Source organism: Physella acuta, unplaced genomic scaffold (assembly GCF_028476545.2).
Source record: "Physella acuta isolate Inbredline_101_S28 unplaced genomic scaffold, ASM2847654v3 ptg000914l, whole genome shotgun sequence".
NCBI lineage: Eukaryota > Metazoa > Mollusca > Gastropoda > Physidae > Physella > Physella acuta.
Window position 1 is genome coordinate 29,926 of NW_026732431.1, and position 16,378 is coordinate 46,303.

Genomic DNA, 16,378 nt, shown 5'->3' on the forward strand with positions numbered 1-16,378 from the left:
CACCTTACATGGGTCTGTCAGTACACCTTACGTTTGTCTGTCAGTACACCTTACGTTTGTCTGTCAGTACACCTTACATGGGTCTGTCAGTACACCTTACATGGGTCTGTCAGTACACCTTACATGGATCTGTCAGTACACCTTACGTTTGTCTGTCAGTACACCTTACATGGGTCTGTCAGTACACCTTACATGGGTCTGTCAGTACACCTTACATGGGTCTGTCAGTACACCTTACATGGGTCTGTCAGTACACCTTACATGGGTCTGTCAGTACACCTTACATGGGTCTGTCAGTACACCTTACATGGGTCTGTCAGTACACCTTACATGGGTCTGTCAGTACACCTTACGTTTGTCTGTCAGTACACCTTACGTTTGTCTGTCAGTACACATTACATGGGTCTGTCAGTACACCTTTCGTGTGTCTGTCAGTACACCTTACATGGGTCTGTCAGTACACCTTACGTTTGTCTGTCAGTACACCTTACGTTTGTCTGTCAGTACACCTTACATGGGTCTGTCAGTACACCTTACATGGGTCTGTCAGTACACCTTACATGGATCTGTCAGTACACCTTACGTTTGTCTGTCAGTACACCTTACATGGGTCTGTCAGTACACCTTACATGGGTCTGTCAGTACACCTTACATGGGTCTGTCAGTACACCTTACATGGGTCTGTCAGTACACCTTACATGGGTCTGTCAGTACACCTTACATGGGTCTGTCAGTACACCTTACATGGGTCTGTCAGTACACCTTACATGGGTCTGTCAGTACACCTTACATGGGTCTGTCAGTACACCTTACATGGGTCTGTCAGTACACCTTACATGGGTCTGTCAGTACACCTTACATGGGTCTGTCAGTACACCTTACATGGGTCTGTCAGTACACCTTACATGGGTCTGTCAGTACACCTTACGTTTGTCTGTCAGTACACCTTACATGGATCTGTCAGTACACCTTACATGGGTCTGTCAGTACACCTTACATGGGTCTGTCAGTACACCTTACATGGGTCTGTCAGTACACCTTACATGGGTCTGTCAGTACACCTTACATGGGTCTGTCAGTACACCTTACATGGGTCTGTCAGTACACCTTACATGGGTCTGTCAGTACACCTTACATGGGTCTGTCAGTACACCTTACATGGGTCTGTCAGTACACCTTACATGGGTCTGTCAGTACACCTTACATGGGTCTGTCAGTACACCTTACATGGGTCTGTCAGTACACCTTACATGGGTCTGTCAGTACACCTTACATGGGTCTGTCAGTACACCTTACATGGGTCTGTCAGTACACCTTACATGGATCTGTCAGTACACCTTACATGGGTCTGTCAGTACACCTTACATGGGTCTGTCAGTACACCTTACATGGGTCTGTCAGTACACCTTACATGGGTCTGTTAGTACACCTTACATGGGTCTGTCAGTACACCTTACATGGGTCTGTCAGTACACCTTACATGGGTCTGTTAGTACACCTTACGTTTGTCTGTCAGTACACCTTACATGGGTCTGTCAGTACACCTTACATATGTCTGTCAGTACACCTTACATGTGTCTGTCAGTACACCTTACATGTGTCTGTCAGTACACCTTACGCTTGTCTGTCAGACTTGCATGTTAAGTTAGGCCATAATTGTCTCTGTTAGGCTATAAGAGAGTACATATCGTGTAGACATGCTGGTATAGGCTGTAGTATATTCCTTTAGTATTGCCTGGTACACGCCTCTCATGTTACAAAATATTCAGATTGACGAAAATGAAAAAAAAAAACTTTGAATAAAATGTTATAAAACAAATGGACCTTTCTTTATTCATAATTATTTTCCATTGATTAAAACATATATTTTTAAATAGAATGACGTCAACTTTTTTCTCTTCTTTATAAAGAAAAATATAAAAATTCAAATGTGATTTAACAATAGCCTTGACTTATCTCAATCAAGCTCAGTAATAAACGCTGAAAAAGTTTGAAAGCAACCGACTAAACAAACCAGTTCAATTATACCACGTCAACGAAAAAAAAAATGACATCTTTCTCCCACAAGGGAGTGGGTTCAAACTCCCCCTCCCCCCTGTCCATTAACACCTCGCCTTTCATGCCTCCCCTTTCTTCCCGGCCCTACCCCCCCCCCCCCCACGCTTGGGTACAAATAACTTAAACACAGGTTCCCTCCGTGGCCTTGACAGGCGAGGCGTTGGGTGAGTACTCACACAACACACGATGGGATTATGCGTATCTTTAGATAACTGGCGTAACACTCCGAGCGAGCAGACGTAATGATTCTCACAGCTCCAGACAGTCCCCTCTAACGGAAATGTTAATTCTTGGCTAATATCCCCGGTACGTTCCGCGACTGACAAGTGCGCGTGAAAACAGTAGAGTGAGCGGCTCCGGGGATTATTTCTACTCACAGCTCTTAAAAAATACGCGGACGGGGGACGGGGGAGTGGGCGCGGGGGTGAAAGACAGGAGCGCGCGCCCGGACACGTTTGGGCTTGACGGGATCCCGGGCCGACGTCTGCCCCGGGCGGGTCGCGTGCCTCCCCCCGCCTTCCTCGCCCACCTGTGTGAGATCGATGGTTTTCCGACGTCATCGGCACGTGGACCTAACAATAGACCCGGCCCCTCCCCTCTACCCCGGCCTGCCGCCATGTTTGATTGTGTTTTGATGGGGCGGTATCACGTGCGCGACCCCTTTGACCCCCCCGCCCGGGCATGCGCAGTCCAGGGGCTATTGTCCCACGGTGGGGACAATAAAAGCAATAGCCATGAATATGGCAATAACCCGATTGGCCCGGGTTCGAACTCGTGCGGCTCCAACTATCGTGAAGTCTCGTGCCCTGGAGCGATAACCGTCCCCAGTCATCATCTCCACGCTCCGCGAAGACGATCGTTCCCGGATCGTTTTGACCCAGGGGTCTCTGCCCCCGGTGGGTCAGATTTTCTTAACGCGTGCGTCACGGTGTCTGAGACAACCGTCTTCATCAACTCTCAAGGAACTTCCATGACTCCGGCGACGCCGCGCGTCATACTTAAGGAGGTGTCAGAGATAACGGGCTTGGATATTTCTCCCCCCTCTCCCCCTCCCCAAACACAAACGTCACGATTTAGTCCTAAAACACTTGACTTAATGAAAAGACAAGTTTTTTTTTGTTGGATTTGTTTACTGACATGACGAGAGCCATAAAGGGCCATCATAATAATCAAGGCTGGCTCATGCCAAGAAATATTGTAATCACGTTTTTTTTTTTAAATTTCATCAAAATAATTAATGTCAATACGTTTTTTTTATACACAATACTGTTTGCTCTCCAAATCTAATTTTGTTCGTAATAGAACACACGTTTAAAAAGTTTTGTTATATTTCAGAGTAACTAAATTAGGTAAATATTTACTTAGAGCAAATTTCTAGAATTATTTTTTTTTAAAACATGACCTTCCAGAGATGTTGATCGATATTAAAATTTACGGATACAACTAAAGCACAAAGTGTTGTTTAATTTCAATGTTAAAATCACCTGAGTTTAGTCCAACATTTCCTGAGCCATTAAACCTTCTTCTTGGACTAGCTAGTTATACAATGTGCTGTGGTAGGGTTATAGTAAGATTATGGTATATTTATGGTATGATTATGGTGTGATAAGGGTTTGATGATGGTGTGATTATGGTACGAATATGGTTTAATTATGCAATGATTAAGGTATGATTATTGTACGATTAGTATTAGAATTATGGTATCATTATAGAATCATTATGGTATGATTATGGTATGATTATGATATCATTATTGTATGATTATGGTATGATTATGGTATGATTATGGTATGATTATACTATGATTATGGTATGATTATGGTTTCGTATGTTTTTCAATGTATCTGTTAAGCTAACCAGTCTTATAAGCTGTGGTTGTGTATAACACTAGTTTAAGAATCGGATTTCAATATTCAGTTGTAGTCCCCTCACTATTGTCGTCATATGCAGTCCTACAAGGCTATACTAAGCACCGAAAAGATCGCGAAATAACACAGATAATAACCTTAAGCGTAAATTCCGAATCCCTGAACATATTCAGTTATTCTTCACAGATGTTAACAATAATAAAAAAAAATATAGTGTGGGGCTGGATGGACGATATTGACGTGTGTCCAGTAATTGACACTGATCATGACAGGTTGACACCGGTCAATGGCAGATTTGACACTGGTCACTGGCAGAAAATTATCCGCGGAAGGATCTCAAGGTCGCACAATTCATTTCACCTTGTCGTCGCGGGTCAGCGGGCGACCGTCCCAGGGTCCACTCCCGCGGGTCATTACAGGCCATGCCACGCCCGGCGTCTTGAGTGACCTTTGATCTCTCCCTGCCCCGTATCACACACTGTAAAATAGCTGGGGATGTAAGGCGCTCTGGGTAAACAAAAAGAACATAGCACACACGGCAATGAAGCAGTGCTATGCAATACAAATCATAGAGTCAATGAAAAAAACAACAGTATTGAATACAAATATTTAGAATTAAAACGAATCATATAATGGAATTCAAACTATAATATGCTCATCATACTATCTTTTAGTTTAAGCCTAAGATACGTAAGGCAGATGAAGTAGAGTGTATATGCTTCAGTAACCTTGGCATACGAAGGAATAGTGCGGTCAGCACTATGCCTAGTCGCTTTGGTTTAGTATAGTGAGTCAGGTACCCATCAGAGCTAGGTGGACTCAGGGGGCGTTCTATAGACTGGAGCCCGGGATCCAAGTTTGACTTACGGGTTAGCAGTTGTAAGCGCTACAGGTAATATATTTTATTTATAGGCTAATTAAAAAAAAATCGAATGATAAAAAATCGGTTCAAAGGAATCTCATTGATTTAATTGAACACATTGTAATTAAAAAATAGATTTGGATACTTATCATAGAACTGAATACAAACGATGAATTTAAAAAGGAATTTACTAAAAAGACTGGAAAGGTGTTTCTTTTGTTTTTGAAGTTGCACATTTCAAGAATACGACGGCGAAGATTGCGGGGATTGGAATCACCTACACACACTGTTTAAATATACCGAAGAATATGTACGAACAGTAGATGTACAAACGTAGATGCAGTAGAGCTATAAGGACTGTATACACGTAGATGCAGTACAGTTTTTCAGACAGTCAACACGTAGGTGCAGTAGAGTTTTAAAGGACAGTCAACGCGTAGGTGTAGTAGAGTTTAACAGCAGGTGTACAAACGTAGATGCAGTAGAATTTTGCAGCTTGTGTACAAACGTAGATGCAGTAGAGTTTTACAGTTTGTGTACAAACGTAGATGCAGTAGAGTGCGCATACTGTGAGATGTATAGGTCTTTTTATGTTTTGGGGACATATATAAGAACTCCACCACTTCAAGTCCATTAATGCACATAATTTGATGTGATAACAGAAAGATGGGCTTACACAAAGATGTGATTACACAAAGACGTGATTACACAAAGATGTGATTACACAAAGACGTGATTACACAAAGATGTGATTACACAAAGGCGTGATTACACAAAGATGTGGTTACACAACTATGAGATTTTACAAGGATCTGATTACAAAAAGATATGATTATACCAAAAGTGAGTCAATTATGTTCCTCTTCAGCGGTCACTGAATTACATCATCGCTTAACATTTCAACATTATCAGTCCCACAGACCGTCACGTTTGAGAGGAATTTTTACCTTTTATTCAAAGAACCGAAGTGAAGTTTTTAAAATAACGAATGAGACCACAAATAACTCTAAGAACCCAAAGTAAAGTATTTAAAACAACGGAAATGTATCATTATATAAAATAAAAAACAGTTCTTAAGTTTTATATTGATTTTTTATGTTAAAATTTGTTTTTTTTTTCTTGTTAAAAATAACAGTTTTAATTTTTAAATGGGCGATTTAGACGTAGAATTATAGTCATAATCGATTTTTTCGATGTCTATCATGAGATCCTGTCTGTGACGATTACCTGTGTGAAATCGATGGGACGATTACCTGTGTGAAATCAATTGCACGATTACCTCGGTTAAACCCAACTTCTGCCCCCAAAAAATAATTTCTTTGCTGAAAATTTCTAAGGAAACGAAATAATTGTAGGACCACTAAAGATGAACTCAACTGAGTCAGCTTGCACTAAAACAATTCTCATTTTTGTGTCTAATGGATTGAATTATAGGGCCTTTAAACAAATTATTAGAACAGTTATAAAAAAAAAAATTATTATGATTCAAGATCGATTTTAAAAAAAAATTCGGTTGAGTAGTTGGGTCTATTTCGTCACCGAGATTTATAAATAGTTTCACGGCAAAAAAATATAGTTTAAAGCACGCAAATCGTCACAACATTAGGTCAATTAGCTGCCTATTACGTGGGGAAAGTCTCGGTTTAAATAAAAAAAAATCCCTTTTGTTTTACGCTTTCAGTGTGAGTCGTGTTTAAAGAGAAGGACCCCGGGGCTATCACGTACTCACTCTATACCCACTCAAGCGTGACGGAAGGATTTTTTGTGTTGCTTTTATTATGCGTCTGCTGCAAGGTTTTGTGGTGAGTCGAGGGCGGGACGAGGGGACGAGGGGAGAGGTAGATGTCGTCTGCGGGGTAAGGTTTTGTGGTGAGTCGAGGGCGGGACGAGGGGAGAGGTAGATGTCGTCTGCGGGGTACGGTTTTTGAGACGCTGTGGTCTGTCGGGTGGACGAGTGCTTATGTGGTCTTTGAGGGCACTGGTGGGGGTGGGGGGGGGGTGCTGGATATTTATATACATACACGTGGCGAATTAGTCATATAGCTTGTCTGTATATATATATATATATATATATATATATATATATATATATATATATATATATATATATATATATATATATATATATATGTATATGTAAACTAGTACATATTTGTTTGAGTCTGTATGATTACGAGTAACTATTTTGTGTGTGCTTGTGTGTATCATCCTTTTTTCCCGTTTGTGCCAAAGACACATGGGGCAGATGAAGTAGAGTTAATCTGTTTTAATGACGGCAGCATACAAGGGGCTTAAGTGGTCATCACTGTGCCCAGACGCCATTGTTTCCCTAACGTGAGTTAGGTACCCATCAGAGCTATATGGACCCATGGACGTTCTACTTATTTGAACCCGGATTCGAACTCGAAACTTTTGTGTTACCAGTCTAGCTCTCTACCGCTAGGCTTGCCACGTTTACGGGGACAGCAGTGTGACTTGTAAAGCCCTCCTACATGTGCCCTCGATGATTTAACAAACGACTAAATACGCGGGAACTTGGTCTTAGGGCAACAATGTCCGTGTCTACGCCCCTGATTAGATGACCTGATTAGATGACCTGAACACGCCTCTGTCGACAAAGATGTAAGGACATGACGTTAATCCTTACGTCCGCGTTGATCAACCCTATCAGACAAAACCTTAAGCCTAAACGTTAGCCGCACGTCCCATCAACCACACCCCGACCCCACCCTTACTTCTATACACAAATATTACGGGTAATGGGTTGTCTTGTAAAAAAAAAAGAAAATTAAATTTTTAAAAATGTGAATAAAAATCTCTAGACAAAAAGTAGTTATTGAAGCCAAAAAAAATAATTTTAATAATTCGTTAAATTGAACTTAGTGTACTGATTTTAATTTAGAGATTTTAAGATTATTTCCAAAAAAAAGAATTATAAAAAAAAAAGAAGAAATTAGCACTCAGATGCTATCTATATAAAATACAAAAACCCTCCATTTCCACTGGTAAAAAAATTAATTAAGCACCCAACGTTTACAAAATATTGACATTGAGCCGAATCTAAACCGTCTCCACGCACCGACACACTTGGCTAAAGTCCTGTCCGTGAATTCTTTCTCTTCACCTCGCCCACACGGGGTTCAACCAAGCGCGACGGCTCTGCCTGGCGCATGTTATTCCAAGGAGCGCCTCCTCCCCCACACAACCACACACGCACGCATCTTTAACCACGGGCCCCGGATTACCCCCCACACAAAGCGCCCCACACAAAGTGCCCTCACACAAAGCTCCCCCCCCCCACTCCTGCTGAGTCGGGGTATTGTGCCGGGGTATCTGCCTTATCGAGGTTTACTTTTATCCACGGTTCGCGCATGTCCCGTGTCACCGTGACATTTATTTGAAGTACTCACCAGCTGGGGAGGTTCACATGCATGTTGGGTGAGCTTGCAGACGGCTGGGAAAATGCAGGGGTTAAATACTATTAATTTAGAACAGACGCATTTTTAGAAAGCCAGAATGTTAAAAGCGGTTATGGAGTTTAGTTCGAGGAAAAATAATGATTTTACTTGTTTTTATTCCATTGCAGAAATAACTTCCCAATTCTCTAATTTCTTTAATAACTTATAATTTTCTTTTAAATTAACAGTTATACATTATATATATATATATAGTGAAAGTGTTTATATAACTGTATCTATAAAAGTATTATTAAAAGCATGTCTATACATATATGGAGTGGACAAATGGTAGAGCGTTTGACTGCTAACCAGAAAGTCTTGAGTTCGAATCTGTGTTCAAGACATAGAACGTCCCTGAGTCCACCCAGCTCTGATCATTACCTGTCACGTTAGGGAAATCAAAGAAAGCTGTGCATAGTACTGTCTCTGATATTATTTCATTTGCCGAGGTCACATAAATAGGTCTACTCTAATTGATTTACCTCATGGACCGGCAGGTTCGAATGGGGACCTTACTGTATGCAAATACACATATCTATACGCTTAAGGATTTATATAAAACTAGCAATGAGTATTTCACCATTGAGTAAGATAATTTTTTAAGCTTTAGTCTTGACTGTATCGACACTGTTGATTAAACTGCTATCACCTAATGATTGACTTGATTTCTGTTTACGTTTTTCTTCTATATTTAGTGTTATTGTTTTCGTAACCTAGTATCATTATCAATGCAGTTTAACTATTTTCTTGAGATGAAACAGCTCTTATGGAGAAAATATTTATAGATTGGACCATCATGTTGTGAGTTTTGTTATGGATTGCTTCTTTTTTGACATCGCACATCAACTAACCTTTAACCCCGCTAAGAGATTTGGCAAATTTTTAACCCCATTGCTATGACATGCTCTCTAAACGGTATCTGATTGATGGTAATAGCTTGAGTGACCAGTGGTCAGTTAAGTGGCCTCATCATCTCTCAACGATGTCGACCATTGTCCGTGTCAGGCAGATTGGCCACTGGTCAGCGACCGATAACAGCGACGGTCGAGGGCTGACGTGGTTCAAACATTGGGGCCATTGTTAGCTGAATGGTTGAGAACCGCTGTGTTAAGTTGACCGAATGGTTCTGCTAAACGATCACTTGATGCGGGGACGATCTCTGGCGAAAGTTGACCGTTTGGATAGTTATTTTCGTGTGAACTATGTGAAATGAAATCTCAACACTCATTCTTCATTCTTGCTTAATAAGTCTCTAGTATAGTTAGTGACGTTTTACGAACAAAGAAGAAAAATATGCTTAACTGTGATTACTGTAACATGTTTAAGTCATGGGTATACATGCATGATCAATCACAGGAGCATGGAATCTTTATTATAAACCAGAGGCGTAGCGAGGGGGGCAGGGGTACATATGTCCCCGGGCGCCGACCCTAGAGGGCGCCAAAATGAGTTGAAAAAAAAATTAAAAGGTTATTTTAGCTGCAGTTTTGCATTATAAATATAAAAAAATATATGAAATATATAGGGGGGGGGGCGCCAAATTGAAAGTTTGTCATCGGGGGGGGGGGGGGGAGGGGCGAATTGAATGTTTGTCCCCGGGCGCCGGAGAGGGTCGCTACTCCTCTGTTATAAACTAACAAACAGATGTGTACGCGCTTTCACAGAAACTTAATTTGAAAATAAAATAATGCTCCGTCAACAACTTGAAAATAGATACTATTTTAAAATAAAGGCACACGAACCTAAAGAAGTTTTCGATATATTTGTAAAGTAACGCCACATGTTTATTAATAAAAGATATTTAATAGTAGAACATAAAAATACATCAATGCATGTAGATACAGCTTTGAGATAGATCAAATTGTACAGAAGAATTAAGTACATGACTATCTGAAAAAATTGATTGAAAAAACTAAAAAAAAACTTTTTTTTTTAAAATTAACCTCTAAAGTTTGCCTAACCGAAAACGTCATTTATATTCGATTTGTTTATAAACATGAATAGATTTTACTATCACCCAATCAGAACAGCTAATACATTTCCTCTAGGCGTGTCTTGCTGTCATCTCCAGCTGGATTGGTTGATCTACCACGATGATTCCTTGGAACGACATTTTTGGCGTCTCCCCTTTCTTTGGCTCTGTTCTCTGGTTAAGCTCCACCTTTAATTTTCTCAACACTTGAACTAAGCCCAGTTTAAGCTCTAACATGGCCAACCGCTGACCAATACACAAGCGAGGGCCAGCTCCGAAAGGTATATAGGTCATGGGATCTCTGGGTAATGAATTTTCTTCGGAGAATCTATCGGGGTCGTATTTTTCTGGGTCGGGGTAGTTTTTAGGGTCAAGCATGATACCGTCCAGCATGGCGATGACCCATGTCCCTTTTGGGATGGTCACTTTGCCGTAGGTGCAGGTGGTGAGTGCCTTGCGAGTGGTCAGGGGGAGGGGCGGGTACAACCGTAAGGTTTCTTGGAGCACCTGCTCGAGATAGCGGAGCTGTGACAGCTCCTCGTAGGTCGGCTTGTCCGAGTGGATCACATTCACAATCTCTTGGTAGACTTTTTCCTAAACATTTCATTGAAAAAAATTAATAACCTATTTGGCACAAGCGGCTTAATATACATTTAAAACCAAGTCTATAAATTACATTAAGAACAAACATAAAGTCGTAAGAAAATATCATTTACATTTTAAAATGTTTTTGTCGATCATTCAGTTTTTAAAGACTTCTAAATGAGAACGGTACATTTTCTTCATATGTACGTTTTAAAGCAGTAGATAGTGTAGGATTCATTAATGTACAAACGATAATATTCATTTTTTTTTAAAAATCGCCCTCTTTAATAGTAAGCAAGGACAACATGAGGATTACTATAAAATTGTTGAAAATACTTACTTAAATTAAGGATAGTTTATTGATATATTTATCCAGATTCTAAAATAGCTATTGTAAGCGTCATTGGTCGTCATGAACACCACCATACTATTAACAGCATACAATGTAAAATTTCCAAGTACAGAAATGTGTAAACAGACGTATGACATTACCTGAATATTTGGGTGCTGGGCCAGTAGATACAGGCACATCTGTAGTGTGGTCGATGTGGTTTCGAACCCAGCGAAGATGATGACCTGTGACTGACCGAGTAGCTCATCATCTGACATGGTTTTTGGTAGCTTGTCCCACGTCACGCCTTCAGTCGAACCTTTGGAAATTAGGTCGGAAGGTTTTTTTAACAAAACTTTCTAGTAATAACTTGAAATAGATATAACTTTCTAGTAAAGAATCAAGATAGGTTAAACCCTATAGTAACGATTCTAAACGGTTCAGAAGGCCTAAGAATCTGTCAAATTTTAAAGTAAAACTAATTTGGACACCACCACGACTCAAGCCGACTATATTATCATCCTCCCGCGCCCTCCCTCGATCTCCAGGCATGTGCCATAGACCATATCGCAATCACCCCCACAGACTGGTGAGCTATGTTTCACGCTGAATGTTTACAATTGTAGAGCGGGTCGAATTAGTAACGGCTATTAGGGGCAGATAATTTAGTTTTCAAAACTATTTGAAACTAAGGGGAGATAACAAGCTCTGATTGATCTTTTCATAGTTATCTGTAAACTATCGGAAACGACGGCTGTTTTTCACAGGGGGTGTGGGGGGGGGGGGGGTAGTATCTCCTTCCTCCCCATACTGAAAAGTAGAAAATAAAACACACAAAAAACGGCGTATGCCACGCCACGGTCGTTTCGTATGTAATAATATACATCTGTATAACAGTAAAACAGTTATTGGCTTTAATATACCCTCTCGACTTACCATAAATTACAAATACAACACAACTCCACTTACTAACAAAAAACAACTCTACCTACCAACACAAGACAACACCTACCAAACAAAGACAACTCAACCTACCAACAAAAGACAACTCAACCTACCAACAAAAGACAACACCACCTACCAACAAAAGACGCCGCCTCCTTGTCCCCAGCTTTCTTGGCGTTGATCAAACTCTGCAAGAGATCTGCTGGAGTCTTCTGGCCGTTACGCTCCATCGCCTCTCGTTCTGCAATGGTCCTGTGTAGTACAGATCTGAAGTAACTGTCAGCATCTATACTTGCCGCGTCCAACGGTTCGATACCTAGAGTCTGGACGGTTCAGATTTAAAGGTTAACGCGTCTTTATTTTTGTATTGTAAGTTTACAATACTATGCCAAAGTGCGATCTGGGCCCAAAAAAAAATTTCAATTTGTTGAGAGTTTTAATAACACGATTACAAATACTTGAATTGTCACGATTAGATGTAACTACAGTAGTATAACAGATTACTAGTTATTTACTAGAATACCAAAAGAATACACACAATAAAACTCATTAAGAAGAATACAACAAATGTTTTAGAGAATGCTGACTCAATTGCTTCACCATTTAGCTGTTATTAAGTGAATTTGAAAATATATTCTCTACTCCTTACCCCCTTTCTCGTCTTATATGGACCTAGAATTGCACATAATTAAATGGTGTTAAACAAATTTTTATTTCATTTTTTTAGATAAACTAGAAATGGTGTGGTCTAGAGGTAGAGAGCTAGACAGCTAACCCGAAAGTCTCAAGTTCTCATCGGGGCTCAAGTCAGAATAAATCCCTGAGTCCACCCAGCTCTGAAGCGAACTAACTCATGATAGAGAAAATAAACACGGCGGCTGGGCATAGTGCTGACCACAATCCCTTCAAATACCGAGATCACAGAAACAAGCAAACTCTACTAATCTTGCTCTCATGAGGTTCGAAAAAGAATCTTTCTTTTCATTCTACACTACTGGTAACAAATTTTCGAATGTTATCACCCACCTATGTGTGTAAAAACCTGTTTGTGATTGACGACATCTTCTCAACCCACTTTAAACACAACTGAACAGAAAATCAGGTTTCAACCATGTAGTCTACCTGAACGAGGAACTTGTGAACCCCGGGGAACCACAAGAAGACCAGCATCACCATGTTCATCGCCTTACTCCTCAACTTGATGATGCTCTTGGAGAAGCGGGTGAACTCGTCGTCCTCCTTCCCCAGACAGTCGGTGACCAGACCAAAGGCGGACCTGGCGATGATCTCACTCGTGTACTGGCCCGTCAGGTGCTTGATGGGGGCCAGTTCTTTCTTCACGGCCAGCTTCTCTAGGACGGCGGTCAGCTTCTGTGCCGACTCGTTGATGGGGGCGGTCATTTGTTTTAGCTTACCCGAACTGGATGAAAGATAGAAACAAAAACATTGATAGTTATGTCTAGTTGAGCATACACATGAAAAGAACAAACAAACTAAACCTGGTGGTATCAAAGATTTTTTTTTAATGTAAAAAATGTTTATTTTCATAAATGACAGGAGGGCACTTTTAAAGTTACAGTTTATAGCCAGGAATTGATCAGTAGTGTAAGGTCCCAAGACGCGGGATACTTGTCTTGTCGCTTCAGGAAATACAAGAAATACAAACTACTAAATGTATTCAAATTAAATTATTATGTTAACCATAGATTGGGGTTTCGAAACCGATGTTGTTGTAAATTATTTGTATCCCCTCACCCCCCCCCCCCCCCCCCCCCCCCGTCGTTGGTTCTTTGTTGGTCAGGCCCCGCACGCTTTTCTTATCGATAGAAGAGTATTGTCAATACTTGTGTATGGAAATTACGGAAAGTAACTTACCTAAATGACGGCGTGACAATGTGACGGACACGCCTCCAGTCATGGCCGTTTAGGAAGAAGACGCCTTTGTCTAGGAGAGTTCTGGTGATGACCCCCACAGCCCGGTCAGTAAAGTTGTTGAAGTCTTTGACCAGGACGTGACGTAGTATGTCCAGGTCCCGCGTGATGAGGATGTTGTCGCCCCCCACCACCCCCACGGTGTCGCCATGCTCGTCGATCACCTGTCTACACGCCGCTCTGTGAGAGGAGACAGGTAAAGCTGTCTTACATAGATGTCTTACAAGATTGTCTTACAAGACCATATTTCACGACTGTTTTACACGTCTGTCCTACACGACTCTTACAAATATCTGTCTTACACGACTGTCTTACACGACTCTAATACATATCTGTCCTACACGACTGTCTTACCTGTCAATTTCACCAGTACATGTCTTTGCTACACTACTTTCTTACATAACTGTCTAGCACATTCAAGACAACTTACGTACACGACTGTTTTATTTTTGCATGACTTTAACACAAATTCACGGCTTGCTTATACACGACTGTCTTACAGTACTCAGTTGTCATTCATATTTTTATCGTTTCGTTTTATAATTTGCTTTTTATCGTTCAATGGAGGGCTTATTTGCAAATGTAATTCTAGTATAATGCACCAACTATCACTCACCTGATATCTTCTGAGAATTCACGTATGAACACATTAGCAAAATTAAAACCGCAAAACGCAAAATACACTGCAAAACTAAATGACGTCGACAGTTCAAAATCACCTGAAGTCCGTGAACGCCTGTGACCCTAGCTTGACCTCCTTGACCCCATGTTGCTCCCAGGAAAATGTCTTCCTCAGCTTGAAGTAGATGAGAGTGAGTACGATGATGAGCACAGCCACGGTATAGGTGAGTACATTTTGGTCCATGGTCATACAGGATGCAATAGCTGTCAGTAACTTGAGAACTTTCTGAAAGCGAGGGCACACTATGTAAATATAACATTACCTTTTTCGGATCTAATGTTAAGTTATCGTGAGAACTCAATAAAATCTTATAGTAAGATTTGCAGGCATTGAACAGCAGACACTAGAACAATACTATCAACACTATATGTATGTATACTATTAATAATTTATTAAACGTAACCCTATATTAGAAAAAAAAGTATTCTAAATAAACATAAGCTCTATCTTAAAAAGTTATATACATTCTCTACCAACCCAAGTAAAACCACAATGTTCCGAGTGAAAGTTACACTACACACTGAGTTGGACCTGGTCTGTGGCAGGCTTTTATTGTGTCATCATTCGTACTATTCCACAGTTGTTGTTGTTGTTTTTTTTTAAAGTGGGTCATATAACACATGGTCGTTAAAAACAACAGCGTTGACTGGAGTTTCCAGCGATATCTCCTGTTATACAGCTGTGTTAAGGTTTAAATGTAACTTATCGCATTATTACTGTAAAAAACCGCAGACTACATTTTTATCTTTGTTGGTTTGATTTATGAATAAGTGGTCGATATGCGTACTTACACAGCTGGCAATAAAACAATAATGACAACACAGTTTTCAAGTATATATGCGAATGATGCAATAAGCATCTATTATTGGGCGATCCAGTCAGAAATTGAGATCGAGCATCTAATAATAGACCATTAGTAACGCTAGCATGTTGCATCAGTCACACTGATGTTTAAAACACGTCAAATAATTTTTTTACGTGTTAAAGAAAAAAAATCCTGTTCATTTGTGTCACTTTAGCAAATGACGAAATATGCACCTTGTTTACAGGATGCTATTTGGCACTCTGGGTTATCCTATGAGCACGATGTCGCCTGTTAGTGCTGTATAAAATCTAAGCCTACCACATTCTTAGTCAAACTGTAAAACATACTATCAACCAGAAAATCTAAAGATCTGTTGACGTCCACCCACTTCTGACGGGTACCTGACTCTAGTCCAACCAGCTCTGATGGGTACCTGACTCTAGTCCACCCTGCTCTGATGGGTACCTGACTCTAGTCCGCCCAGCTCTGAGGGGTACCTGACTCTAGTCCACCCAGCTTTGATGGGTACCTGACTCTAGTCCACCTAGCTCTGATGGGTACCTGACTCTAGTCTACCTAGCATTGATGGGTATCTGACACAAATTATGCGGTTGGACGAAGTGCTGGTAACACTATCCTTCATATGCCGAGGTCACAGAAACAGGTGAACTCTACTTCACTTGCAGCATATACTGTTTTGAAAGAGAACTTAACTTATTACGACATTCAACAGAGAGTACAATTAAGCCTTGACATAAAAATACCAGATTGTAGACTTTTACTATGGGAAAAGGATGTTTGGATTTGAGGCTCCAATTATATATATATATATATATATATATATATATATATATATATATATATATATATATATATATAT

The 16,378-nt window shown here is 40.5% G+C and overlaps 1 protein-coding gene across 1 annotated transcript; it reads right to left on the reverse strand.

Annotated features, from left to right (window-relative positions):
• Positions 1 to 10,197: 10,197 nt before the first annotated feature.
• LOC131953251 (cytochrome P450 3A24-like) lies at positions 10,198 to 15,228 on the reverse strand. Its single transcript, XM_059316356.1, has 7 exons — positions 15,158 to 15,228; positions 14,731 to 14,918; positions 13,955 to 14,191; positions 13,202 to 13,499; positions 12,216 to 12,402; positions 11,296 to 11,453; positions 10,198 to 10,812 (listed from the first exon to the last, which is right to left on the reverse strand). Exons 2-7 carry the CDS (start codon positions 14,880 to 14,882, stop codon positions 10,291 to 10,293), a joined length of 1,554 nt encoding a protein of 517 aa, XP_059172339.1. The 5' UTR covers positions 14,883 to 14,918; positions 15,158 to 15,228; the 3' UTR covers positions 10,198 to 10,290.
• Positions 15,229 to 16,378: the final 1,150 nt, after the last annotated feature.

Bases quoted from the DNA above. Each gene is read 5' to 3' on its own strand.
- LOC131953251 (XM_059316356.1), bottom strand. From the start codon at position 14,882: ATGACCATGGACCAAAATGTACTCACCTATACCGTGGCTGTGCTCATC. The intron at 11,454-12,215 runs GTAGGTGGTGTT...TAATTTCCAAAG, and splicing joins GGAGGCGGCGTCTTTTGTTG to GTTCGACTGAAGGCGTGACG. The intron at 10,813-11,295 runs GTAATGTCATAC...TGAAATGTTTAG, and splicing joins CCCAGCACCCAAATATTCAG to GAAAAAGTCTACCAAGAGAT.